Source organism: Pangasianodon hypophthalmus, chromosome 2, assembly GCF_027358585.1.
Source record: "Pangasianodon hypophthalmus isolate fPanHyp1 chromosome 2, fPanHyp1.pri, whole genome shotgun sequence".
NCBI lineage: Eukaryota > Metazoa > Chordata > Actinopteri > Siluriformes > Pangasiidae > Pangasianodon > Pangasianodon hypophthalmus.
In genome coordinates this window covers 13,949,455-13,976,149 of record NC_069711.1, presented here as the reverse complement: position 1 = coordinate 13,976,149, position 26,695 = coordinate 13,949,455, and the positions used below count along the sequence as shown (strand labels likewise).

The 26,695-nt window shown below is 40.8% G+C and overlaps 2 protein-coding genes across 2 annotated transcripts in view; one reads left to right on the top strand and one right to left on the bottom strand.

Moving 5' to 3' along the window:
* The window catches only part of cfap100 (cilia and flagella associated protein 100), a 50,241-nt gene extending 34,243 nt beyond the window's left edge, over positions 1-15,998 (top strand). Inside the window, exons 2-16 of the mRNA XM_053230529.1 lie at positions 2,740-2,988; positions 5,149-5,177; positions 5,642-5,745; positions 8,443-8,638; positions 8,787-8,854; positions 8,964-9,127; positions 9,543-9,623; positions 9,836-10,035; positions 10,706-10,814; positions 10,900-10,936; positions 11,841-11,995; positions 12,108-12,240; positions 14,986-15,188; positions 15,288-15,381; positions 15,517-15,998. Coding sequence (XP_053086504.1) covers positions 5,150-5,177; positions 5,642-5,745; positions 8,443-8,638; positions 8,787-8,854; positions 8,964-9,127; positions 9,543-9,623; positions 9,836-10,035; positions 10,706-10,814; positions 10,900-10,936; positions 11,841-11,995; positions 12,108-12,240; positions 14,986-15,188; positions 15,288-15,381; positions 15,517-15,630 — 1,686 coding nt within the window. The 5' untranslated portion in view covers positions 2,740-2,988; position 5,149 and the 3' untranslated portion in view covers positions 15,631-15,998. The remainder of the gene's footprint in view (positions 1-2,739; positions 2,989-5,148; positions 5,178-5,641; positions 5,746-8,442; positions 8,639-8,786; positions 8,855-8,963; positions 9,128-9,542; positions 9,624-9,835; positions 10,036-10,705; positions 10,815-10,899; positions 10,937-11,840; positions 11,996-12,107; positions 12,241-14,985; positions 15,189-15,287; positions 15,382-15,516) is intronic.
* Positions 15,999-16,112: 114 nt separating this feature from the next.
* Positions 16,113-24,777, bottom strand: si:dkey-156n14.3 (zinc finger protein ZXDC). Its single transcript, XM_026918485.3, has 9 exons — positions 22,665-24,777; positions 21,971-22,123; positions 21,790-21,868; positions 21,528-21,658; positions 20,146-20,316; positions 18,706-19,535; positions 17,383-17,643; positions 17,195-17,296; positions 16,113-17,005 (listed from the first exon to the last, which is right to left on the bottom strand). The coding sequence occupies exons 1-9, from the start codon at positions 24,514-24,516 to the stop codon at positions 16,919-16,921; spliced, it is 3,666 nt and encodes a 1,221-aa protein (XP_026774286.3). The 5' UTR covers positions 24,517-24,777; the 3' UTR covers positions 16,113-16,918.
* Positions 24,778-26,695: the final 1,918 nt, after the last annotated feature.

The following is a 26,695-nucleotide window of genomic DNA, read 5'->3' as shown; positions in this document are numbered from 1 at the left end:
ATAGACTTACATAGTCTTACAGAGGGTCACACTGTGCAGTAGCAACCTGCTACCCAGGGACAAGATGAAAGGTCAGAGCATGTGGGAGTTACACCCAGGTCAACCTGCTCAATTAGACTATAACAATGCACATGCACAAATTGCTTGTTTTGCCATTCTCAGTGAAGTAAAGGCATCCCATCTCAAAGTTATTCTGGGGAAAGCTGGTAATTAAGCATATCCACATAATTATCCAGGAGGGTGTTTTAATTTAGACCTTTGCTTCCTCCACACCACACAAAAATACACACTGCTGTGCAAAGTAGATTAGGGAGGGAAGAACAGTATTGTTGTGCTATGTGCTGTCTGGATGCAACACTTGCTTGTTTAGAATCTGAGGGAACTCCCGTATTGCTAATACTGACGAACAAAAAAATTTAATTTTGTTAACTGATCACACACTAATAATGGACACAAACAGCTCAGAACGACATACGCACAAAAACAAGCTGTATTGTGGGCACTAGCTATAGTTTTCCTGTGGCCTGCTGTAACCTAATACACAGATCACGCTGCTGTACTCTGGGTTGTGTTGGGCTGTAGGACTCTGTGATTGAGGGATTACAGTGGTCAGATGCTAAAGGCCCCTTACTCGAACATTGCAATCACAGACTGTCTATTTCAGGGATTAAACTGTTGCCTTTTGCCCTAGTTGCACACAGACACACACACAGAAACACACTGTATAATGCTTTTAATCATAGTGAAGCAATGATAGCTACTGGCACAGAGAGTAGAAATGCTTAACTGTTTCAACATGGAAAGAGTGGCAAAGGCACTTTAAAATCAATTTAGGCAATGCGTTAAGCTGTTTTACAAGGCTACACAAATACAAAGAGCATTTCAAAGATTTCAGTTTCAAAATTCTCAAACTAAACAAAAAAGCCATGATTTGGCTGTGCCAGGGGGTTTAACTGCTCAAGGCCTCTTAGCCACTGGTCCTGCTCATTAGGAAAAGATCCCTTCTCTTTCTTGTGAGAAAGCAAGCAGCATATTGATTGTTTATTTAAGTGTAATGATGTATGATCATGTTGAAGCATGTTTCTGTTCTTGTCAAGTGGCTGGAGTTGAATATAGTGAAGGAAAACACCTGACACACTGATGGAAGCATTTGGTTAATCTGCAGCACATCATGCTGTGGGAAACATAACATAATCACATGTGGGAAACATCAGCACATACATTGATCAGCTATGAAACAAATGCAAACTAACTTTTGTGATCATATGAAGTAAACAAAGTCATTTAATTTCGGCCCACACAATCTCAGAGATAAACACATCAATTAACACAAGCCTCTTGTGGGTTGCCTTGCTGTACGTTTGAGTACTAGCCAAAATGCATAAAAATGCTGCCTATAATCACCATTATTTCTGCACACATCCATCACACACATTCCCTGTTTAGATTATTATAGATATTCACAGGAGACTATAACCGTAAACCACCTACAAGGCTAAAGTTTGCATGAAATTACTGCAACAGGAATACACTGGAACTTGGCAATGTATGAAACATTTGCACGAAACATAGCATCTGAGAATATTTTGTGGGGATTTGGGAACAGGGACATCCAGTGGCAATGACAAACAGGCAAGGCATGTTAGATACAGTACAGTAGAGCTTTGGGATATCTCCAAGTTTTGTTTTACTCATAAAACATTTCAAATATAAACACTATGTTTTGTCAGGTTTTAATAGGTTTCATTGTAATTACTGATACACCAATAACCAATAACATACTACAAAAAGTTAAAAATAAATAAATAAATAAAAAATCAGTCCTCAGTTATCAATGGTCTTTAGTCATCAGCCAACCTTGGCCTTGCACTGTGTGCCTTTAAATGGCTGCTTTCTAAATCAGTATATGGTTAGTGGAGCAATCCTCACTCAGTCCTCATTGCAAGGTAGGGGAGGACTCATAAACCATCTAGTATTTGTGCATGTTTGCATATGTGCTTGAGGTCATACCCAAAATGCATATAAGCGTATGTGTATTTTGAGTAAACATTGAGGTGAGCATCTATTTTAAAAAGGCATCAAAGCAGCGTGGCAAGGCTATCTAATCAAAAGGCAAATATACCAGTGAGACAGGCAGCTTTGGTGTGTATGGTGGTGCATATTAATTATTAATATGTGACAGGTATTCCTGCATAAATATAAGCCTGCATAACTTCTATTATTATAGGTAGTATAATGTATGACTATAATGCTACAGTGTACTAGGTTCACTGCACCAATAGACATTTTTCAGTCAGTATTCAGATAAAGTAGAGCACTATTGCTGTTATTTGTGATTTATGTGTGGGTATCATGCACTGTGATCACATACAATACTGGCTGAAACTCCAGAACAAGGAAACTACCATGGATATTGGGGAGTGGGAATGGGTTAGGGGGTGTTCGATCCAACACTCTTTGGCTTTACATTTACAATTTCATTTTTCATTGCATATAAAGTAAGTATACAGTGCTGTGTTAAAGGCAACAGAGAGTTTGTGTGTACACACCTCCCTACACCAATCACTGCCTACACATATTTAAGTGATTATAGGCCTGTCTGCATTTTTTTTTACAAGTGGGGTGGAATGCAATTCAAACATACAGATATTAAAGAAGATATGACAATAATACACGACATTTGAGTATGTTAATGAATGCATGGATAAATGGACAACATCTGTCACTGCTTTATTACAGCACTAAGAGGAAAGTGAAATTGAATCTCTGCAGTGGGAGTACTGAATGGCTGTGTGTGTTGGGACACAGCACCACCTGCTGGTCACAGACAAAACCTACCAAACTCGGTTGCTATGGTGACGGAACGCAAACGCGGAAACAGCCTCAGCCATTGCGAAAGAATGAGAGAGTGAAGGGTTTAAAGAATACACTCATACGTAATACCGAGAAGTCTTTTATGGTGACGTCATAACAGCGATACTGCCTAAGGTAAGTGTGTTTTCTGTAGAATTGTCCATATTTTATTATTAGTTTATTATTAATTGATCCTAAAGGCTGAGAGTGAAATGTAGGCTTATTCCCATTCCCTTCTACTGTAATTCAATAAGCCTTATTAACCCCTGTGTTCTGTTCACTATTGTCATGTTATGTGTGTTTACATTTTATAACTGGAAGCTAACGTTTCATTTATAATCCCGAATGTGTCATTTCCGCATCTCACTGATGATTCATTCAAACATTAGACATAGAGCGACTGATGGAAATAGAACCCCCAAATCTCCTTCCCATGCTTGGTGAGCCCCCTGATGAGGTGTGTGTGTGTGTGTGTGTGTGTGGCTAGACAGTCGTTGCCTCACCAGCCATCTCCTTACAGAAAGTTTAGCAACCATTACACCAGGGGAGGATTTAGTGATTTAGGGGCCCTAGGCAAAATAAAGGAATGGGGCCCTTCAGTGTTTTAACATTGATATTTAAATTCTCAGCATATGTTATTTAGCATTAATAATTAAATGTATATATAATTTGCATTTTTAGGGGGCCCTTGACTTCTGGGGGCCCGAGGCAGTTGCCTACCTTTGCCTAGTCCACCCTTGCATTACACTCATGTTTTTACTCCATTTTTAATTGGAGTGCACACCATACATGCGTCTGTGTACGTTTTTACTATTGAAAGCATAATATATTAGAACTAACACATTACTATAAACCTGTGATTTGCCTTGCAACTGCAACTATTGTCTGAGTTGTTGTCATAGAAAATTAATCAACACCTTCTGACCAATCAGAAGCAAGCATTCAAGAGCGCTGCAGTATAAGTACACATAATCTACACTCCCACTTTTGCAGGAAATTCTTTTGCAGTATAGCACACTACTGCTTTGTCATTCCTTTTTGTTAGATTGACTGTTGTGAGGTGAGGCCTCCATGGATCAGACTTGTTTGTCCAGCACATTCCACAGATGCTTGATAGGATTGAGATCTGGGGAATTTGGAAGCCAAGTCAACACCTTGAATTCTTGTTCCTCAAGCCATTCCTGAACAATTTTCGCAGTGTGGCAGGCTGTATTATCCTGCTGAAAGAGGCCACTGCCATTAGGGAAAACTGTTGCCATGAAGGGGTATACTTGGTCTGCAGCAATGTTTAGGTAGGTGGTACGTGTCAAAGTAACATCCACATGAATGCCAGGACTCAAGGTTTCTCAGCAGAACATTGCCCAGAGCATCACACTCCCTCTGCCGGCTTGCCTTCATCCCATAGTGCATCGTGGTGCCATCTCTTCCCCAGGTAAGTGACACACATGCACCCAGTCGTCCACATGATGTAAAAGAAAATGTGATTCATCAGACCAGGCCACCTTCTTCCATTGCTCCATGGTCCAGTTCTGATGCTCACGTGCCCATTGTAAGCACTTTTGGCAGTGGACAGAGACTCTGACCGGTCTGCGGCTACCCAGCCCCATACGCAGCAAGCTGCAATGCATTGTGTGTTCTGACACCTTTCTATCATAGCCAGCATTAAATTTTCAGCAATTTGTGCTGCAGTAGCAGAAGGCTAGCAGACGGGCTAGCCTTCGCTCCCCAGTGAGCCTTAGATGCCCATGACCCTGTCACCAGTTCACTGCTTGTCCTTCCTTTCGGTAGGTACTAACCACTGCATACAGCGAACACCCCACAAGACCTGCTGTTTTAGAGATGCTCTGACCCAGTCACCTAGCCATCACAATTTGGCCCTTGTCAAAGTCACTCAGATCCTTTTGCTTGCTCATTTTTCCTGCTTCCAACACACCAACTTCAAGAACTGACTGTTCACTTGCTGCCTAATGTATCCCACCCCTTGTCAGGTGCCATTGTAACGAGATAATCAATGTCATTTACTTCATGCGTCAGTGGTTTTAATGTTATGATCATTGTATCTATTTTGTACACAAAAAATAGCTTCAACTAATCAGTAAATATAACCATCTACTAGTGATGCATTGTCTCTTTATTAGCGCTTTAAGACAGAACAAATTCAAGTACGTTCTAAAAAAATTAGAATGGGGATCCATGAGGGCTTGAAAAGATGATGATTTGAATAAAGTAAGTCAAGGGCTTGGCCAAAGACCAAAGATATGTTTATCGTAATCTAGCTACAACTCTGTCTTGCAGAATGCTATCAGCAGTACCTTCAGCTAAAGGTAAGTAATTCTGACTTTAATGCCTGTATTATTGTACAGCAAGAAACACAAGTTGTATTGATTTGGAAGGCTATTAATTTATCCCAAATAGCAGTTTCTGTATTTCTGTGGTCAGCATTGTGCAGGTAGCTATTTTGCAGCTTGCTGTACTTTGTGAATGGCATATTGGCCCTAAAGTTCTAAACATATTACTCATATACTGTACTTTGTTCATCAACTATACAGGTAAGTTGTGTCACTGCATTTTAAGGCTATAACTGAAACATGGCCTGTACCTACCCTGGGACAAGTGATACTACCTTAATTTATTTGATTAACTTAATAATGCAGGGTTTTTTTGTGTTTAGTATGACATGCATGACATTGTTTTGTTTTGTTTTGTTTTGTTTTGTTTTGTTTTGTTTTGTTTTGTTTTGTTTTGTTTTGTTTTGTTTTGTTTTGTTTTGTTTTGTTTTGTTTTGTAGAGGAAGGCCATGATGGGAAGCGGACAGAACAGAACCCCTTTAAGATGCCTGAAGATAGCATCATCTTCCACTTTAGAAAGACAGAGAAAGCTCGGAGAAAACTAGTATGTGACCCAGCAGAAAACACAGGAAAATAACTAGTGTGGATTTATTATCTGAAGTGTTGAATTTAGTCTTAGTGCTGCTTTGTTTGGTGTTACTTCAATACTTAAATATCCACAACATATACTGTAAGTACTAATAATTGCTCTCAAATCCACATTAAATTTATAGCTAAGTCTGTATATTATAGTAGGTGATTATGGTTTAATTCAGGTTTAATATATTATAGGTAGTGTCTGTCGGACGTATTAAGAGTGTTGCTTCAACATACTTTCATATCTAACATTTTATAGCCAAATACGTTCTGTATTTTATGTCATAGTTATAAGAATATGACTGTTATATACCTTGTCATGACATTTTAACTAGTGAGGCTGTCCTGTAGACAACACTCTGTGGCAATGCGCTAATAGTCTACGGCTCAGTGATCCTTATATAAACTACTTATTAAAGAGTGCATGAAAGGAAGCCACAAAATATAATTAGCAGATCACTAATAAATGTCACAGTATATTACTTTTTTTTTTTTTTACAACAAGGAGGGAATAAATGAAATAAAAAAAAATTAACAATCTAAAACAAGTCTATAAAACTGGCACAGTATTGGCAGTCTTTGTATGTTACACTGGTTTCAGTACTTTCCACAAGACAAGACAGCAACACATTACTGCCTCACTCTTTCATTTGCAGTTATCCTGGCAAAGTGATGCAACTACTTGAACCAGAATGAGCAGTTCATGGTCTCAATTATAACGTTGCCTAGAGCTGCAGCACTGACTTTATATTAGCAGTTCTCTTTTAAACCAAACACATTCTTCAACACAATACCTCTTGCATGAGAATCATTGTCAGAAGAGGTGCAAAACTGTTGTTATGTAGCACATTAATTAGAAAAAAAAAAATTTGCAAACATTTTTCCCCATTATATTTGTATTTCAACTGCTAGTGACTGAAGAAGACTCACCTTAAACTAACACCTCATATGAGAGAATACTTCAGACAGGACATTCAACACATATCCCTGCACTGAATGAAAGCCATGTAACTCACATTAAAATAGAAATCTGAGGGTACTTGTTAAATTCTGCCAGTAAATACTACTCGGTATAACAGCAATTAATCTCTTAACAGTACAGACATGAGAGAATGTTTACCGAAGCTGTTCTTGTGTAGTTTTATCTAACTTTCCAATGCTTCAGTAAAGCAGTAATTCTGGTTACTTATGCCTTCTTTGAGGTTTGTGGTATTTATGCCCCTTAGGCCAAATCCAACTACAAATTGTTTTAAATGGAAAGGTATTTCAATCTCTGAAAGGGTGAATTATACAGATTTAGAGTTTCTTTCAGAAATACATTTGAATCAAAGAAAGCATTCTGTGAAAATATGTCTTGCATAAACCTTTTTTCAGTGCACTCTAAGTTCTGCAGAATCCTACCACAGACTGCTTCGATATCAAAAAGAGTCCCAAAGTAGAAAACCCCTTTTATATGAATCCTCAAATGTACAAAGAACCCATTGATTAACCATTGCTGAAACGTTCTTTAAAATTTTTGTCCATAGTAGTCACACAGTAGATTGAGAAAAATGCTGGTGTATTTCATAAAGATAAACTAAATGGCCAAAAGTATGTGGACGCCCAAACATAACCCCCATATGTGGGCCTTTCCCAAACTTTTGCCACAAAGCTGGAGGCACATGATTGTCTAGAATGTCTTTGCATGCTGTAGCATTACGATTTTCCCTTCACTGGAACTAATGGGCCAGAACATGTTCTAGCATGACAATGTCCTTGTACACAAAATGAGGTCTATAAAGACATGGTTTGCCAAGTCTGGTTCGGAAGAACTTGAGTGGCCTTCACAGAGCCCTGACCTCATTGAACACCTTTGGGATGAATTGGGACTGCACACCAGGCCTCCTTGCCCGCCATCAGGGCATGACCTCAGTAATGCTCCTGAGGCATTTTCTAAAGCTCTTGTGCAGCAGTTATCCAAAATCTCATGGAAAGCCTTCCCAGAAGAGTGGAGGCTGTTATAGCAGCAGAGGGGGGGACCAACTCCATATTAATGACATGCCTTTGGAATAGGAAACATATGGGTGTCATTGTCAGGTGTCCACGTACTTTTGCTCATATAGTGTATAATTATATATCTCTATGTATAATCATATGTCAAAGAGTGTATATATAATATGTTTTTTTCCTATTCTTAGCACCTAAGAACATTCATTAGGATCCAGAGTGTTAACAAGTGTTTCTGCACAGTAAATGCATCATTTGGTGTTTTTGTTTATTTCAAGCCTGAAATGGCAACACAATTAAAAATGTAACTTGTAAAAGGTGTGGTAAGTGTGTATTCAGTGAGTAGACTATTCATTTTCTGAAAATGATTTCCATCTACTCACTCGTACGACTCACTCATAAAGCCACATGTTACATTTTTCAATTAGCATAAGCTGTGATGACACTGTTCCTATTTATTTGAACAGAACAGTCTTAGTCACATAATACAAAATATAAACATTAAATATTACCACAGCACTGGTTTCTAACAGGCTCCAACACAGAATGTTGTTAAGAGCAAAGCATTTGAAGGCCTTTACTCTTAGCAAAGCCCCTTTTTTACTTACACAGCCCCTGTGAGTTGGGTGAAAAGAGAAATCTATATTAGTATATGCAGTAAGTTGGTCCTTGTGTGTAGGAAAATCAGAGAGATCTGAGTCTGACTGTCCACGAGAAGAAGACATACTCAGGCAGAATAAAATCCAGACAGTTAGAACTGAGGAAAAAGTTGAGAGATGGCCTGGAGGAAGAGGAAGAGGGCACCACAAACCGCTCACAGACTGAAGTCCAGCTTCCCCAAAATGCCCCTGCATCCAAAGTGATCATGATCAAAGGTCAGCCAAAATTTTGAGAAAAAGAATAAACAAACATACAAACACTGTATATTTTTTAATTTGAGAAGCACCTGCCTGAAGAAGACAATAAAACTACTTTATTTACTCCCATGTCCTTTAAGATATTCTGTATTATATTCCATCATAGATCGTAACATTGAAAAAGAGAGCATACGGGAGTTCATTAACAAGAAACGAGAGATGTTCTACCTAGAGGTACAATTTGTGTTCACTCACAACCTCTTACAAATGCTCAGCTCATTCTGTTCAGCGCGTTTCCTTAAATTTCTGTCCTTTTCACTCTTTCTCTCTCTCCCTCTTCAAGTATGCTCTGGCAGTAAAGAGAGAAGAGATTGCACGGTTAGAGGAGCAGGCAAGTCGTGAAGAGAAAAAGTTGGCTAAAGCTGAAAAGCTCCTGGAGGATGATGCTGCATTGTTTGACACATTTCTAAAAGAAAACGACAAGAACTCAGTGGAGGCCATCAGAATGTAATGTCATCACACAAACACACAGATACACAGAACACAAACACACAGATTACACAGACAATAACTGTCTGCCAAAGTGCTACACAATAAAATCCAGCAATTTCAGACAGAAAGGACATTAAAAAAAACTGATAACTGACAAATGAATAAAAGCTAAATGACTAAAGCAATACAGAACAGTGAAAGACAAAACCTACAGATGGCAAGATATTTAAAAAAAAATGTTTTTTAAACCTGTTGTGGCGAATCCCTTAATAACTGACATACAATATTCTAAAAAGTACATAATTAACTTGTACAGTGAACCAGATCTAGTAAATGTTTGGTGACTGCGTTTGCATCTTACATAGAAGATCACCAACAAGTTAATGTTATGTTCATGTATGCATATGATGATGTATGTGATCTCATATAGTGCTGAGCAGGAGAGCAGAGCAAAGCTGGACAAAGTAGCTGAGATCAAGAGGGTCACAGCTAAGATGGTGGCCATTAAAAGGTACGTATACTAGTAACATTGTGGCTTAAAATTTTAAAATGATAAATTAATACACTAATTGCGATTTTATTGTAGAATATTGCCAAGTAAAGCTAGTAGAAGCAAGTGAGCATAATTCAACAAAATGTTAACCAGACTTCATTCTTTATTAAACCACATTCTGGTTGATCCTTCAGTTCATATTCACACCTGTTCTTCCATCTTTCACTCAGCAACATTTCTAAGTTTGAGGACACACTGCAGGAGTACAAACTCTACAGGGACTTTCTGTTTAAGCTTTCTCCTCCAGAGTGGCAGGAGAAACAGAGAGTGAAGAAGAAAAGTCGTACTAAACCCAACTCTGTCAAGGGAGAGCATGAGGGAAAGAACGAAGAGACAGACAGAGGAAAAAAGACCTGTCAGTCTGATAGTTGTAAGTATTCACCATTGAATATTCTGCTTTTTCTGGACAAATATCATATTGTGATTGCAGTTGGCCGTGTTAAAAACTAATGTACCAAAATGAAGATTCTTGGCCAAAAAAAAAAAAAAATTCAGGGAACTCTATACTAAAAATTGAAACCAGAAAATGTATTATTATTATTATTATTGTTGTTGTTGTTGTTGTTGTTGTTAGTCAACTTTTTATGCTTTTGAAATAAAATAAACAACCCTATTTAAAACATATGGGTAAAAAATTAATGTGATGTAATGAAAGGATGGTCAGCATTTCGACTGTTTTTTATATTATATGAACAAGCCCTGGTTTGGGCTAGAATGCTAATTTGCATACTTTGTGTTGTATATTGCATATTTCAGCCCTGTTATGTGTATTGCATGTTGAAATATCACTATTACAAAGGCCAAATTACTTTCATTATTACACAGACTTAAATTGTTCCTTGTCATATAGTTTGAGGCTCATTTGTGTAACTGATTTCCCTCCAAGATATTTAGTCTCAGGATAATCACATTAAGAATACTGTATTCTTAACAATCTTAAGTTCATCCTAGTAGCTGGAGAGCTTTTTCTCTTGAGGAAAAAATGTCCAGGATATGTGACAGTTTTATATGGCCCACTCTTTTTTCCATCTGATACACAGATACAGGTAGAGAGAAGAGGAGCCCTGTTCCACGAGAGCTGCCTCCTCTTCGCGAGGCCCGGGTTCCTTCTGGACGCAGCGTGAAGTCAACTCCTCAGAGCAGCAAAATGTTTGTTCAGTACACAAATACACACATGCACATGAGTTCCATGTGGAGTACAGAGTTTTACTAATAACTTTTGTTGTGTTTGTAGTAGCTCTGCATCTGAAAGTGACAGCTCAGAATATGAGGTCAGTGTGAATTACATCCAAACTAACTGCTTATTCATTTATAATACATGCTTAAAGGGAACTGTGTCTGTAACACTATAATATTTGAATTAATTAGAAACAATTTGTACATTTGTATTTAATATTAAAAATAAATTACTGTTAGTCACATCAATATACTGGGCTTACTTAATAATAAAATTTATAACTACTATTTTTAAAAGCTATAAAACACGTTGAAGGAAAATAATCAATGACAGGGTGCATTTTACACTGTGGCTCAACATGAAGCAAAGTTACTGTTACCACCCCAAAGCTGATTATTTTCCAAGAACAGTACAACCTGCTGTTTTATTTGCTACTTATTTTTAATTGAATATTGATGTGTTTTATTCCTCTTATACCAAAGCAATTTGCCAGTGATTACAATTTTTTTTTGATTAATTAAAGAACAGTACATCATATTTTCTATAATAACATAAAATAAGTTAGTTCCTGTCACTTATAAACAGCCCTCACCAAGCTCTCTGTTCTCTCTCTTGAAGTTAATAGAACCACAAAGCCCTCCGTTCTGAAGACTTTCCCGTGTTACAGCTTTACTTCTGACAATTACAAAGCACTCACAGTGATACAGTATATAAATCTCCCCTCAGAGAAAGCTTCACCAAATCAACTATTGCATGCATTTTTCTTGATGTGTTTATGTGGTTTGTTTGACATACATGTCCTGAAAAAAGCATTCAAAAGTGCTGTGGTATAATACTTGTTATCATAATGTATATCTAAATGTTCCAAGCATCTCCAACCTATCTGGAGGTCTATGGTGTTAAATCAGAGCCAGAACTGATCAATGTGAGAAGAAGTAACATGTCTAACTCATTTCTTGTCCTGAACTGGTTGATGTTTGTCACTGTGCCCCCTGTAGGAGGAGCCAGAGCTGTACTTCACAGATCCTCAACAGCTGCTGGACCTGCTCAGTGAACTGGAAGAACAGAACCTCTCTCTAATACAAAACTCTCAAGAAACTGAGGAGAGCCTGGAGGAGTTCAGACAGACCATGGAACAGACTCGCAAGAACATGTGAGCATGCTATATGGTTCATAGAGGCTGTATTAGAGTAAATCAGTATTAGAAACCTCATTAGGAGCCTGTTGAACCTTAAATTTCTGTGTAAATGATTATATGCATATAGTGAGCAAGAAGCCAAGCACCTGAAGCAGCAGATTGATGCCATGACAGAGACTCTTAAGAGAGAAAAAGAGAAAACTGCAGAACTGGAGCTCAGTACCAGGTTCTTTGACTTTGGAAAGAGCAAAGCAGAGGAGGTAAGGATTGTGTTTGATTATCTATGATTTTATTAAGCTTAGAAAAAAGAAACGTAACTTTGGGTAGTTAAAAAATAATAACTGAGGTTAAGGTATACCTCATTAATTCAGAGTAAAATCTTTAGGCTGTCACTGGCTATATCTGTATAACTGTATATCCACACTTTCTTTGTCATTTGTTCTTTTTCATTTTACATTGGACTAATACATTTACAGTGATTGCATTTAGTATATTGTAGCTGTTTTCTCAGTAGCAGAAAGTGCAGAAAGTAAAGACGTTGTAAAAATCCAGTCCAGCTCAAATGTAAAACTTGTACACACTTAACACACCTATCTTTCACATAACATTTGAAACAGTGGTGGGCAAACTACGGCCCGTTGGGCTGTTTAATCCGACCCGTCGAGTATTCACAAAATTGTCCTAAAAACCTCATTCATTTCGCCTTTTTCCTGCAAATACACCGCGTTTCAGTTGATTCCACAAGATGGCGCACTCCAAACACTCCCGACCTTTGCTAAAGCCGAGTCTATGGTCTTTACACGCAGATATTCATTCTTCACGTTTGCAGTTGCATTGAGCCCTAATTTAACAATGAATGGACCAAAGGAAAGAAAAGTCGACAGTGAGTGCCGTGTTTTTAATAAGAAGTGGACAGCTAAATCGTTGCAGTTTTCAAAGAATACAATATCAGCCGCCATTTTTAGACCAAGCATGCTAACCACGCTAACAACCAGTCAGTGCAAGAAAGGGCGGCTCAGAGGTTAGCAGCCATTTTACCGGCTCAGCAAAATAGTTTTTTTCCGACAAACTACTAATCAGGAGTCAAGCACCAAGGCAAGTTATTTGCTGGCATTCAAATTAGCAAAAGCCAGCAAGCCTTTCTCTGAAGGGGAGTTTTTGAAAAAAATCATGGTAGAGACAGTCTCTTGTGTCCAGAGAGCAAAAACAAATTTGAAAAAAATTAATTTATCACACAGAACAGTGACTCGCCGTGTAGAGCTAATTGACGAAGACTTGGCCAGAGAGTTATACAAAAAAAGCTGAGCCATTTAAGTGCTATTCGTTAGCACTGGACGAAAATAACGACATAAAAGACACCGCACAGCTCTTAATTTTTATCAGAGGGATTAATGACAATTTAGGGATCACGGAGGAGTTTTTGGCCATGGAGTCCATAAAGAGGACAACACGGAGGAGTATGACAGGGTGTCTGGTGTTATCGAGAGCCTGAAGCTACCATGGTGTAAACTTGCGAATGTCACCACAGATGGATCGCCAAACTTGACAGGAAAAAACGTCGGGCTGCTGAAAAGAATCGAGGATAAGGTGAAAGAGGAAAACCCTGAGTTTGATGTAATTTTCTACACTGCATAGTTAGGTACAGGAAGCCCTGTGCAAGTGTGTACTGCAGCTTGATCATGTAGTGAAGCTAGTCGTAAAACTCGTTAACTTCATACGAGCGAGGGGACTTAACCATCAGTTCATTAAATTCCTTGAAGAAACTGATGCTGATCACCAGGACTTACTTTACCACTCTAATGTCCGCAGGTTAAGTTTGGGGAAAGTATGTCAGCGAGTGTGGGAGCTCAAAGGGGAGATAAGCTCATTTTTGGAGTTAATGGGGAAAGCCGACGATTTTCCTGAGATCAGTTTGTGCAGGAAATTTATACACATGTGAAAGCCTTCAAAGCCAAATTGACTTTATTCTCAAGACAAATTTCAAACAACTCATTTGCTCATTTCCCCACACTAGCGACGCTGAAAGAGGCCCCTAAACATGCCAAGAAATACAGCAATTCACTGGACGACCTGCACGGAGAATTCTCTGATTTTGAAAAAACTGAGAAGTCACTTCAGCTGCTGTCATGTCCCCCGTCGCTGGACTGGTGTTCAGCTGCTGTCATCTCCCCCGTCGCTGGACTGGTGTTCAGCTGCTGTCAAGTCCCCCATCGCTGGACTGGTGTTCAGCTGCTGTCATCTCCCCCGTCGCTGGACTGGTGTTCAGCTGCTGTCATGTCCCCCGTCGCTGGACTGGTGTTCAGCTGCTGTCATGTCCCCCGTCGCTGGACTGGTGTTCAGCTGCTGTCATGTCCCCCGTCGCTGGACTGGTGTTCAGCTGCTGTCATGTCCCCTGTCACTGGACTGGTGTTCAGCTGCTGTCATGTCCCCCGTCACTGGACTCTGAAACAGCTTGCAATTGGAACTGATAGATCTTCAGTGTGACTCCGTCTTAAAGCAGAAGTTCAACTTCGTTAAACTGGATAGGTTTTATGCTTCACTAAATGAAACCAAGTTTCCAAACCTCCAGCACATGGCACAGAAGATGCTGGTGTTGTTTGGCTCTACCTACGTGTGTGAGCAGACGTTCAGCGTGATGAACATCAACAAAGCATGCCACACATCCCAGTTAACTGACGAACACCTGAGATCTGTTCTGACAATTGCCACAACTAAACTGACAGCAAACTTGGATGCGCTGGCAAAAAAATGGGTGACCAACAACACTCTTCCCACTGAAATTGAATAAAAGTTTTCCTTACTTTTTAGGTAATGGGTTTCACATGTAATTTATATTAGTTCATCCCCCCCATCTTCTACTGGCTGGCCCGTCTGTCAAATTTTAAAACCCAGTGTGGCACTTGAGTCAAAAAGTTTGCCCACCCTTATTTGAAACCTCTTTGGTTTCCTGCATCTTTTCATCTCCCTCTTGTCACTTTTTATTTCGTGTCTCTTTTCCTTCTCAGGAGAGCACTCTGAATGCTCTGGGCCAGAAGGTAGAGGAGGTCTACCAGAGCTGCATTGGAGACAGTGAAGCCAACCTGGGCACGTTGCAGATGCTGACGGCCATAGAGAGGAGGCTGGGTGATCTGCTGGAGAGCATAGAGCTGATCCCTGCTGAGCGTCTCGCAATGGCAGAGAGAGCCAAGGAAAAGGAGAGGAGACTCAGGTCGGACTAATAAATATTCTAATTCTCCACTTTCACAGCAGCTTTACTAAGTTAATCACCTACAGAGCATCACATGCCACTATTATTGTGTTCTTGTAGACTGCGGGATGAGAAGCTCACTCTGCAGAAGCAGCACCAGGAAGAGAGAATAAAGAAAGCCTTTGAGAGAGCTCAAGCTGAGATCAAGCGAACGGTAAGACAGAGGCCAAATTATTTAGAATAGAGTTAAAAAGAGATATGAGTAACTTTAACCAGTAGTTGAGTTAAAAATATGAATACACAATAAACACCTTTCTAAAATCTAACCCTTCCTGTATGCTTTTTCTAGTCTGGTAGGAAGCTGATGCCTCGCTCCCAGCCTCCTGTTCGTAAACTCAGGAACAAAGAGCACAATGATACCACAGATGAGGAGAAGGAGGAATATCTTTACTTTTTCACTTGAAGCATCTGCTGTTTACTAATGACTCCATGAGCATGCCACCCTCCCAGTCAGGGACAGATTATTATATCCTGGCCCCTGGGCCGGAACACCCTCCCCATGCTGCCACACATGAACCAATTTACAGATCTTTGAGTTCCCTGCAACCTAAACCAAAAAAAGTGCAAAAAGTACATTACTACATTACACAGCCATTGAGTGTTGTAGTCTCTGAAAAGATGCAGAAGTGCATTGCCCTTTACATAATAATGAACTAGTAAGTGCTAAAATAATAGTAATACAAAATAATCAGCAACAATAAAGAAATGAGACTTCTTTAATGATTATTAAAAGATCTTTTCAGAAATATATTGTGTAGACATAATTGCTTATGTATTGACATTCTTATAATAATAAAAAAATGAATTCATGAGTAACACACAAGATGCTTCAGCTGCTGTTTACTAATGTCTCATGACTATACACTCTCACACTCACAAAATAACTTACATATGGCCAGTTTTTATTAAAAGTAGAGCAACTTTTAATCTTGTATGTCATACTCTCATACACAAAACAAAGAAGTACATCGTCATGTTTTATACAAAACCATACAAAAATAAGCAAACAAAAACAGTAGGGGAAAAAACCTTTCATGATTGTAAAAGCTGTTCTCATCAGGACTTGAAGACAAACTCAAGACAATGTTCATGACAAACAGTTATTTTGATGGGTATGTTTCTGCATAAATAATAATAAATCTTACATCTATTATACCCTATTGTGCTGTTTCACAATCCAAGTACATAAAGCTGCTTTAACATAGACTTACACCAGACAATATACCAGATTTATCAAGCAGCTGTCACATTAGCTGATGTTCCCTAGGTCAAAGTGTATGCCTTCCAGAAAAAGAAATAATATATATTAAAATCTATGTGACAACTCATTGCTGTTCATTGACACTTTAATGACTACACAGAGTTGGCTCATAAGTACTCTGTTAGCAATAACAGCTCATGTTCACTACAAAGGAAAATTAGCTAATACATGAAGCACATGAAAGAACTTTACTTCTGGTCAAATACATTTTATCCTGGAAGTATGGAATTAGGCTGTTTAAATATGCTTTTAAATACAAATTGCTGCACTACTAAGTTCAGAAACGTCTCATAGAAAACACCTATTAGACATACACAAATACCCTGACAGCAGACATATTGAAAACAGATGCCTTCTGTGAAGGTAAGAAAGGGAAAAGGAACTGTCAGTAGGTCTACTAGGCGCTCTTGTTGACTCTCAGGTGAGTGTTTTATTCCAGGTCCTGTAGGTTAATGGTACTGCCAGTGAACTGAGAGTTATCAGATCCATTATCATCCTCAGCCATGGCAGAAGGCTCCTGATGGAGAAAACAGACACATTTCAGTCATTTCACTATTCATCAATAGAAACTATTACTAGTAATAGTAACTAGTACTATTATTTAATATTTAACTAATTAAAGTCCTGGGACCCCAGTCCCAATGCACACCTCTAATCCTAAACATTTATTTGGATCAAGAAATCATTCTGAGTTATGAGACTGAACCTGCAAGATGTTGACAGGCAAGTCGACTGTTAGCTGGGAATGAGAACTGGAGGTCTGCGAACTGAGCTGGAAAGCCAAATCTCCATCTGTGGCCGGGTCATCCTGAAATACACATAAACAAACTATAACAGCACACTGTGACTCAAAAGCAAAGTCAAACTAATGAAAATGCTTCCAACTCGACTCACCTGCAGCAGCTGAATCTGTACATACTGTACTCCAGTGACTGGGTCTCGGATAGTGAGACCGGCCGTGGTGGTGGAAGCAGTCCCTTCTCCAAACCGAGCACTGCCTGAAGCCAATGTCCCTGCAGCACTGGAACTCTTCACCCCTTTAGTCTTCCGCTGAGTTGCCCCTGCAGTAGATGGACTTGCAGCAGGGCCTTTCTGCTTCTTCCGCTTTGCCAGTTGGATGGCCCTGTAGTCTGTACGGGCGGAACCACTGCTCTCCTTCAGAAAGGGAAAAAAAAAAATTAAAAATGAAACACAATATAACAGCTTCTATTTTTCACAAGGTCCATACTGGTATAGACAAAATGCATAAATTAAGAATTACATCCAGTACACTGAATCAACAGTCAAACCACTTGCTACTAGCAGAAACTGTTGTGGTCATACACACTATATGGCCAAAATTTTGTGGACACCTGACCATAACACTCATATGCATGTACTTTTTGAACATCCCATTCCAGATTTAGTTCTTTTTGCTGTTATAACAACCTCCACTCTTCTGGGAAGGCTTCCATTTTGGAGCCTGGCTGTGGGGATTTGTCCATTTAACCACAAGAGCATTAGTGAGGTCAAGCACTGATGTCTGGCGAGGAGGTCTGGGGTGCAGTCGGTGTTTCAGTTCATCCCAAAGGTGTCCAGTGGGGTTGAGGTCAGGACTCGTAGGGCAGGCCAGTAGAGTTCTTCCACTCAAACCTTGACAAAACATTTCTTCATGGATCTTGCTCTGTGCACAAGGGCACTGTCCTGCTGGTTTGGTTCTCTTAGGCCTTTGGCCATATAGTATATCAGATATGCCCAACAATTGTCTGAATAGGTCCCAAACTGACTTTTTGCATTTGAAAAATCTGACTTATCCTAAAGCTCCTTATATTCACAAACAATACTATCCTCCATCTTGTTTGATTTTACTTGCCCCCTTGAGTGCAACCTGATTGATTGGGCAACAAAAAAGGCTCATGTCGATTAGCACTATGCTGAAATTTGACAATTTAGTGTTCAACTGCGGGGGAAAAAAAATGGCAGTATAATCAGTATAATGGCAGATAGTATATAATCATGCACTGGTGGTTAGGATGCTGGTTTATACTTCTGTGTTGAAACACATTTGCACTGCAATTGAAAAAAGGGATTTATGCTCAGTTGTGGTGCACAGGCACATACTAACATGTTACTCTAGTGGACACATTCAACACCCTCATACAACACCCTCAAGTGTTTGCAGATGCAGAAGTATAAACCAGGCCAAACAAATTTGCATCCTCTGTCCTCTATACTCACAATAAAAGCACAAGAAGCAACTGAGGGCAGCTCCGTCTCTTTCTGCCCGCTGTAGGAAGAGCTGTGGCTAGGGAAAACAAACTGACTCAGAGCCTTGCTGTTCTCCGGCTGGCTCAGGCCCTCCACTCCACTTAGTAATGTCCCCACAGCTGCTTCACTGCCCCCCATATCAGCCTTTACCTGGGAAGACAGCAGCTCTGGTACTGCGGAAGACGCCAGAGACGGAACAAGAGAGGACGTGAGAGATGGAGCAAGAGATGACAGTGGTGACGAGAGAGTAGAGGAGAGGGAGGGAGTAAGGGATGGGGTCAGAGAGGAAGAAGGTGACTCTGCTGTTAAAGCACTGGAGGAGCTCAGGGCTTGGAGCTGCTCTGCGGCTGAGGTGCTCTGTATTGCCAAGGCCGTTAACGCTCCAAGTGCCTCAGGATTTACCGTCTGTACATCGTCCAGCTGCAGTGCTGCTTGCTGTAAGACCCCACCCCCTCCCCCTGCATCCAGGACATGTACCCCCATATCCCCACCTGCAGTCAAAATCAGAGGGTCCACAGGTTTGGCTCCTCCCAAAGCTGAGCCCACTGAGGCTGGATCTATGGTAAGAATCCCACTGCTCGCTAGAGCCATGTCCATGGTGAAGGGAGCAGGGCCTGACTGAGGGGTAGGACCTGCAGGTACAGTGGATGCTCCTGAGGGAACGTTGGAAAAAAGGGAGGAGAGATCCAGGCTGCTGAGCTCCGTTCCCACAGAGCCAGGAGTGGTGGCGCTCTGAGCAGCACTGGTGAGCTCGCAGCTAGGCGTCAGAGTGACCGTGTTTTCCAATTGACTCAACACATCTGGAAGGGGAAAAAAAAGAAAGAGAGTGATGTCAACCTTTATGTTACACATATACCAATGACTAGTTATACAATATTATTATTATGTGGACACTTCGGATTTCTAAATGTTCTATGAGAAAGTCCTACGAGACCATGTCATAAAAGATTAAGCCAAATTCATTAACCGTTAGACTGTCTCTCATCACCTGCATCAGTACGACAAACTCCTGACAGATCTAGGAATTACTGATGTGCTTCTATGTTGTTACGCGCAGCTCTCAGTAGAGTTTAGTCGTCATAAGCAGTGGGTGTTGCCACATATCATGAAACTGATATTTGCTCATTACAACATTTCAGTAGTGACAGTGAGGCATTGTGTGTCAAAAAATGACACATGCATGGCCCATCAGAAGAGTTTTTTTTCTTCCACGATCATGATATAAAAAGCAGTAAAAGGTAAGCAAGTATGAAATTTTAATATCAGTACACGTCAATCATATATACTACTGATGCAACTTGGCTGCTGTTGTATGAGCTTCTTGGCGACTTCAAATGTCAAGCTTGAAGGTCTGCACATTAACACTTACATTCTGAAGTCTTCAGTTTGTGTGGGTGCGTGTACACATACCTGGGCTGAGGTTGTGGTGTTTAAGCATATGACTCTTGAGGCTACTGCGGGATGAAAAGTGCTTGGTGCATCCTGCCACAGGGCACCTGCTCCTCAGAGACACCCCATCCTGACGGTGTTTCTTAGAGTGGATGTATAGGCTACTCCGTGCTGAGAACTTAGCATTACATCCTGCACACAGGACGACAAATACACACAAGCTAATGAATGACCATAATTTTATAACAAATTTACTTCATGTCTCAAAATTAAAGAGTCTGTATCAAAAATGGTAAAGCATGTGTTAGCAGACCAAAATGAGTGCACTGAGTTAATTTCCTGTGAAAAGTAAGTATATGTAAATTGTAAAGCTGAAATCAATTTCATGAACATTTATGACATTGATACTCAGTAGGCAGACTCTGGTCTGGGTCTGGACCTAAATGCATTTTATTTGCAATCACTTTGCAATCCACATGAAATTTTGTATGTTCTACTTTCATTTCCTCCAATTAGAAGCCTGTCCCTGTTGTTTCTAAGGCAACAAACATAACTGAGACAGACTGTTAGTTTAAAGGTTTATTAAAATAAAAAAATTAAAAAAAAAATTGTTTAGCTAACCAGTAACAGTACGGCTAATATCGCGTTCAAAAGTAGAATAGTCTGTTTAAAACTGGTCAGTACCAAGAATGGAAAAATCGAAAGAACGGAAAGCTGCTTATTTTAAGAAGAGAGGAGTAAAAATACGCCTTCATTCTCCCTGCAAGAAGCACAAAGCCAATGTGCTTAATTTGTAATGAAACCGTGGCCATTGCGAAGAGAGATAAAGTCAGGTGCCACCATGGGGCCAAGCATGCAAATTTCAAAAACTACCCACAGAACACAGAGGTAAGACCCACAAAAATAAACCAGGTAAAACCATCATATCAAACAGAATAAGCAGATTACTACAAACAGATTAAAACAATAACACAGCAAAAGCAAGCAAAAACAGCTTCACAGAGTAGCATGGGTCTTGGGCAAACAAGACAACTTTGTCTGATGCTGGAATAATGTGTATGAGTGCACTGATACGTGATGGAAAACAAAAAGATGAAATGGCAGAAAAGTCAAAGTCAAATTTGTTTGTACATCGGCCTTATCTTGTACTTCATAGGATGCATGGTTTTTGTTTCAAGTATTTGTCCTCTGTGGACCTTCAGTTCTGTGAAAATTGGGTAAGTGGGCCTCTAACATTTATATCTGAGCACCCCTGATTTGTGAGACAGGAAAGAGAGAAAGCTACTTAAAAGCAATCACGCCATACCACACTGTCTGGTGAAAAGGTGCAAACAGAAAAAATGTGATCATGTATGGCAAAACCTGTATGCAACACGACTGGCAAATATGTGCAAGAAACCAACCTTCTACTGGGCACTCAAAGGGCTTAGTGCCCAGGTGGGTGATACTGTGGCCTTTCAGGTGCTCTGCGCGGGTAAAGGACTTCCCACACCCTTCTTCTGGACAGGTGAACCGCCGATCATCATCATGCTTCCTGGAAGGGAGAAATGGAACAGAAACAGAAAGAAAGCATAAAAGATGGTGAAAGAATGCAAGAAACAAATAACCTAAAGCATATCGATCAGCACTGTGCTTTCATTCCTGAACCCTTAGTCAGATTCTTACCTTTTGTGGCGCAGCAGCTTTGACATGCTAGTGAAAGTCCAGCCACAAGATTCTGAGTCACAGACAAATGGCCTTTCACCTTGAAAACAGTAAAAGAAAAACAGAGAAAGAAAAACAAATCAGTGTGCTATTCAAAAGGATTGACCTGTTTGTTGACTTACATACCCACACAAGTGTGTACCTGTGTGACTACGAAGATGGATTTTAAGGCGACAGGCCTTGTCATAGCGCTTGTCACAGCCTGGGTATGTACAGGTGAACTGGCTTGTCTCTCTGAAGTGGGTCCTGTTGTGTGAGAACAGGGCACTGAAGGTGATGAAGGCCTTCTCACATCCTGGAGAGCAGAACACACACACTTATCTTTCATTTGAAGTGCCACAGATGGCAGAGAATTAAGATCCAATTCAAATCTGATTATAATTACGTGATAACATTTTAAAAATGTGTACGAACAGAGACAATCATTACAGTCCCTGCACAGTAATGTAATTTTTTTTTCCATTCGTAAAATCAATCATTTCATTCAATCTTTTTAACAGTCCCTTCACCAAAACAAACAGTAGATCACACTGCAAATATGCATATGACCTACCATGGTTAAATGAACTACTTGTACACATAACACCATATCAAACGCTGTTTAGTTAAGCCATAGATAGTTAATAAGTCATACTCAATTTAGTAAATCTTTACCTTTTTTTTTTGTTTTGTTTACACTAATGTTTGTTGCTGTAATACTAATGCTGCTGAATGACAAGTTTATGGTCTTACTATTTTTTCCGCTGCACAGTGGTTCTGAAGATTCACTATTTTGTCCAGCTGCGTACTTAAAGTGGACAGGATGTAAAAGGTGACACGGAGCACTTCTTTCTCACCTGGGAACTCGCACTTGTGTGGCCGTTCGGGCTCGAAGTGCGTCCTCTGATGGTTGGCGAGGCGCGTGGCGCTGCGGAACCTTTCTCCGCACAGTTCGCACGCAAACGCGTCCTCCTGCTCGTGCGCTCGCGCATGCGCCTTCAGGTTATAGATGGTGGTGAAGCGGCGGCCGCAGTTTTCATACTCGCACTCGTAGGGTCGCACCTTGTCATGCGATTGCAGGTGCCGCTTCAGCTTGTAAGAGGTGGTGAAGGACCAGCCACAGCCCTCCACTGTGCACTTGAAGGGCCGCTGGTCTTCAGCGTGAAACACCAAGTGCATCTTGAGCTTCTGGCGGCTGTCGAACGCGCATGCGCAGCCAGGCTGAGGGCAGCGGTACGACACCGCGACACCTTTCTTAACTAAGCCGGTTGGAGAGACGAGGCTTGCGGGTTGCAGATCATCTTCAGTCGGACCTCTTGGGGTCTGAGCTGTGGAATCAGAGTCGCACAGAGTTCCTTCTTCCCGTTTAACGGACGGACAGTTGTCCAGAGGGCCTAGCTCTGACAGGGAGCAGTCATCGGTCAGCGTCAGCTCCTCCGAGTCGCTCACGGCGCCGCCCTCGTCCTCGGCCATCTTCCCCAGAGATTTCGTGCCGCCCTCGTAGTTCAGGAGGACGATGTCTTCGTGCTCCTTCACGCCCAAATGCTCTTTTAGACTCACCACTGCGTCCTCCTTGTACGTGTAGCCCTCCGGCGGGGCCGCCAGAGTTAAAACCCCGTTCTCGATAGTCACGATGATGCTCTGGTTGTTGATCATGATGGTGCCGGAGAAAGTCTCGGGCGGCCCGTCGCTGGCGGCGTCTCCGTTACTGCTGCCTGCCAGATTCACGTAGTCCGCCGGCATTTCAGTGGCATCGCTTTTACTTTCACACTCCGTTAGCTGACCTGATGCCTGCTCCACTGACACTAAATCACTACAGGTCATCACAGCAGACAGCTTCTCATCCGCTCTCTTAACGCCGTCCTCTCGCAGCGCCATGCAGCGCTTCTCAGCCTCCTGCTTCCCGCCTGTGGCAGGACCAGCTTCATTTACTAGCTTACAACTGGTTGTCAAACTGTCAACACTGCATGTGGCACAAGATTTGGCTTTGATTGTCAAACTGCGGTCTTGTGATTCTGAGAAATCCGGGGTGTGTTGGACCTCTGATGGGCCGTAAGTCGGTTTGGAGCAATCTGCTCTCTTTTCTCCGTCCTCTTCACACACGAGTACTTCCTGTACTTTGTTGAAAACAACGTAAAACTCCTTGGGGTTTTTGGCTTCGGAAGACCCGGTCGTGCCGTCGCTTGCAGATGGACATGTGTCTCTCATCACTGGCTCTCGGTGCTGTTGTCGGTGCTGCTCACACTGCGCAGTGTATCCATCTTCCTCCCCGTCGAAGAGCGGCAGCGCCATTTGCATCACGCCGTCCTCAGTCTCAGGCTCAGCCTCCTCTCCGTACTTCAGCTCGGCCCTCACGAAGTCAGGCGGCAGATCTAAATCAGCGTACTCTTTCACCTTCATCACGTTCAGGTTACAGAGCTCAATATGAGCCGCCTGAACGTCCTCTGACAGCGTGCTGCTGCTCTCGCTCCGTTTGTGCTGTACAGAGAGCCGAGCACCGCTGCCATTTTGTGCCAGCAGTCGAAGCGGAGCAGACGAGGGCCTGTTGTTGTTGTTGTCGCTGTGCGATCCGAAGCTGTTATCGTTTTCGTGTGAAGTTTGTCTAGAAACAGTCCCCGTTGTCGTTCCCGACGACGACATACCAGTCTCAAGCGGGACGCCATGTTGGTAGTGAGTGTTTTGGGCATTAGAAAGCCCCTGGATTTCCATCTTGGTATCCCTGTAGCAGCGGCGCGCTGTAGGCCCGCCCTACGCGATCCCGCCGAGCCACTACGCAATTTATGGCGAGCCAGACAGTCAAACCGAGTCCGGAACTGGACCGTGTCGAGTGCGGAGCGGACTAAAACATTTATGCTGCAATTACTTAGAATTTTGCGTGGTACTACTTGGTACTGTTTGACCAGCGGTTCATTTAGTACATACCGTAGACACAGAGTGTCCCAAGTCACCTTAAATATATATTTAGTCGGGGAAAAAAACCTTTCCCGACTGATTATGAGGGACGCCATATTGGTAGCGAGTGCTAGATGGCGGTACAGGACAACTATCTGTTTTGCGCGCGCTGTATCGGGTCTCTCTGCCGATCATGAGTCCATGTATGGAAATGTGGGCGTGTCATTGACCCTATATACGGAAATCACAGCGCGTGCTTGCGATTGTGGGCGTGTGTTTGAGGCGATGTGTAGAAAGTAGGAGTTCATTTGTGTATTTTCACAGATTGTTAACCAGCTAGAAAACATAAGCTAACATTACAGGATAATATAATAATTGTTGTATCAGCTGTAATACTACCTAGCTAGCAAACATGAGTCAAACTGACAGGAATTTAAATCATATTCATATATATTTAGGATCTGATAACAATATCTGATAATAATATTTACCTGGCTAACAAGTCAACCTGACAAGAAAACCATACCACTACTCATAAAACTACTTTGAGGGCTGGATGCCAAAGGTTGTGTTCATATACAACTCACCTCAAGACCAGAGACATTAACAAACATTATACATAAAAGTGTGAACATTTACAAGTAACTAGCTTGTAAATGACAGCAATATTACTTGTAAATGAAACATTTCTAAGTAATGCATAAATGCTGGTGTGCAAGACTACCACTGGAGGGTAGTCTGCCTCTGCAAATTTACAAAAATGGCTATAAAACTTGACACCCTAGGTCTGGTGTATCTCTGTTCTATCAAATGTTTATTTTTACCCCATGTTTTGACCCCATGGTAATATGGCAGTTTGCGGCATATGACTACTGATGGGTCTAGCTTCAAAATACAGTGTGTTAATTATGCATGGAAGTAAAGAGCTGTGGTAAAGATATGTAAATTAAGCTTGTACGCTAATATTAACATGGTTCTGTGATAGTCTAGGTGTAGTGAATAACTGAAGAAATTTTGTGGGAAGTTTTATGTTGATGACATGCCTAACATTTGCCTATCAACATGTTCAAATATTATTATTCATATTATACATTTTTAACAATATTTCCATATAAGTAAATATTATTATAATACTGATCATGTTAAGAGATTCCAACATAGCCTACAGAGTAAGGCTGACTGAAAGGTACTATTTCATTATGCACTGTGCCATTTCGTCAAATTCAGAATGTGGCATTTCAGGAGAAGAAGGGGAGAGTGATAGAGAGAAGAGAAGAATGAGAGCTAAGACAGCAGAGAGAGATCACTGATTGGAGGGAGAAATAACAGAGAATAGAGAAATAAGACAAAGCGCATATAAGGATTAGACCTGTTCTCTATGCCTGTGATGAAAAACATTTAATAATTTTTTTAATCATTAATACCACATCTGAATATGAAATATTATACTAGACTAACTCTGTTTCTGTAAATGTATTTCCATATTCTAAGAGTATACCAACTTTAATGTTAACATTTGGGAGCCAAACACCCAAATGGACTGGACATGTTATAGACTAGAGACTGGACAGAAATGGAAGCAATTATTTGTGCGTTTTATCTGTATCCAGTGAAGTCATTTGTTTGTACAAATTACCTTTGCACACTCTTATTATTTAGGAAATGAAAGCAACTGCTTTATGAATCCTATGTACAATATAATCTGATTATGATAAGTGAATTTTTAAATGGATCTTCAACAACAAAAGGAAAACTGTTTTTGCAAAATGTACTCAACAGAACAAGTGACTGGTTTGATGTTCACAAAACACAACCACTACATACAACATTCTATACCTAGGCCTAAGTTGTTGGTAGTTTTTTTTTTCCCCCATATATAAATATATATATTCACCCAGGACAAATATGGCATCCCACTAGACTTATGCAACTGGTATGATGAGTGTCTAGCACACAGTAGCCCAACAAACAAAACTGTTCATATGCTTTCTTCAGA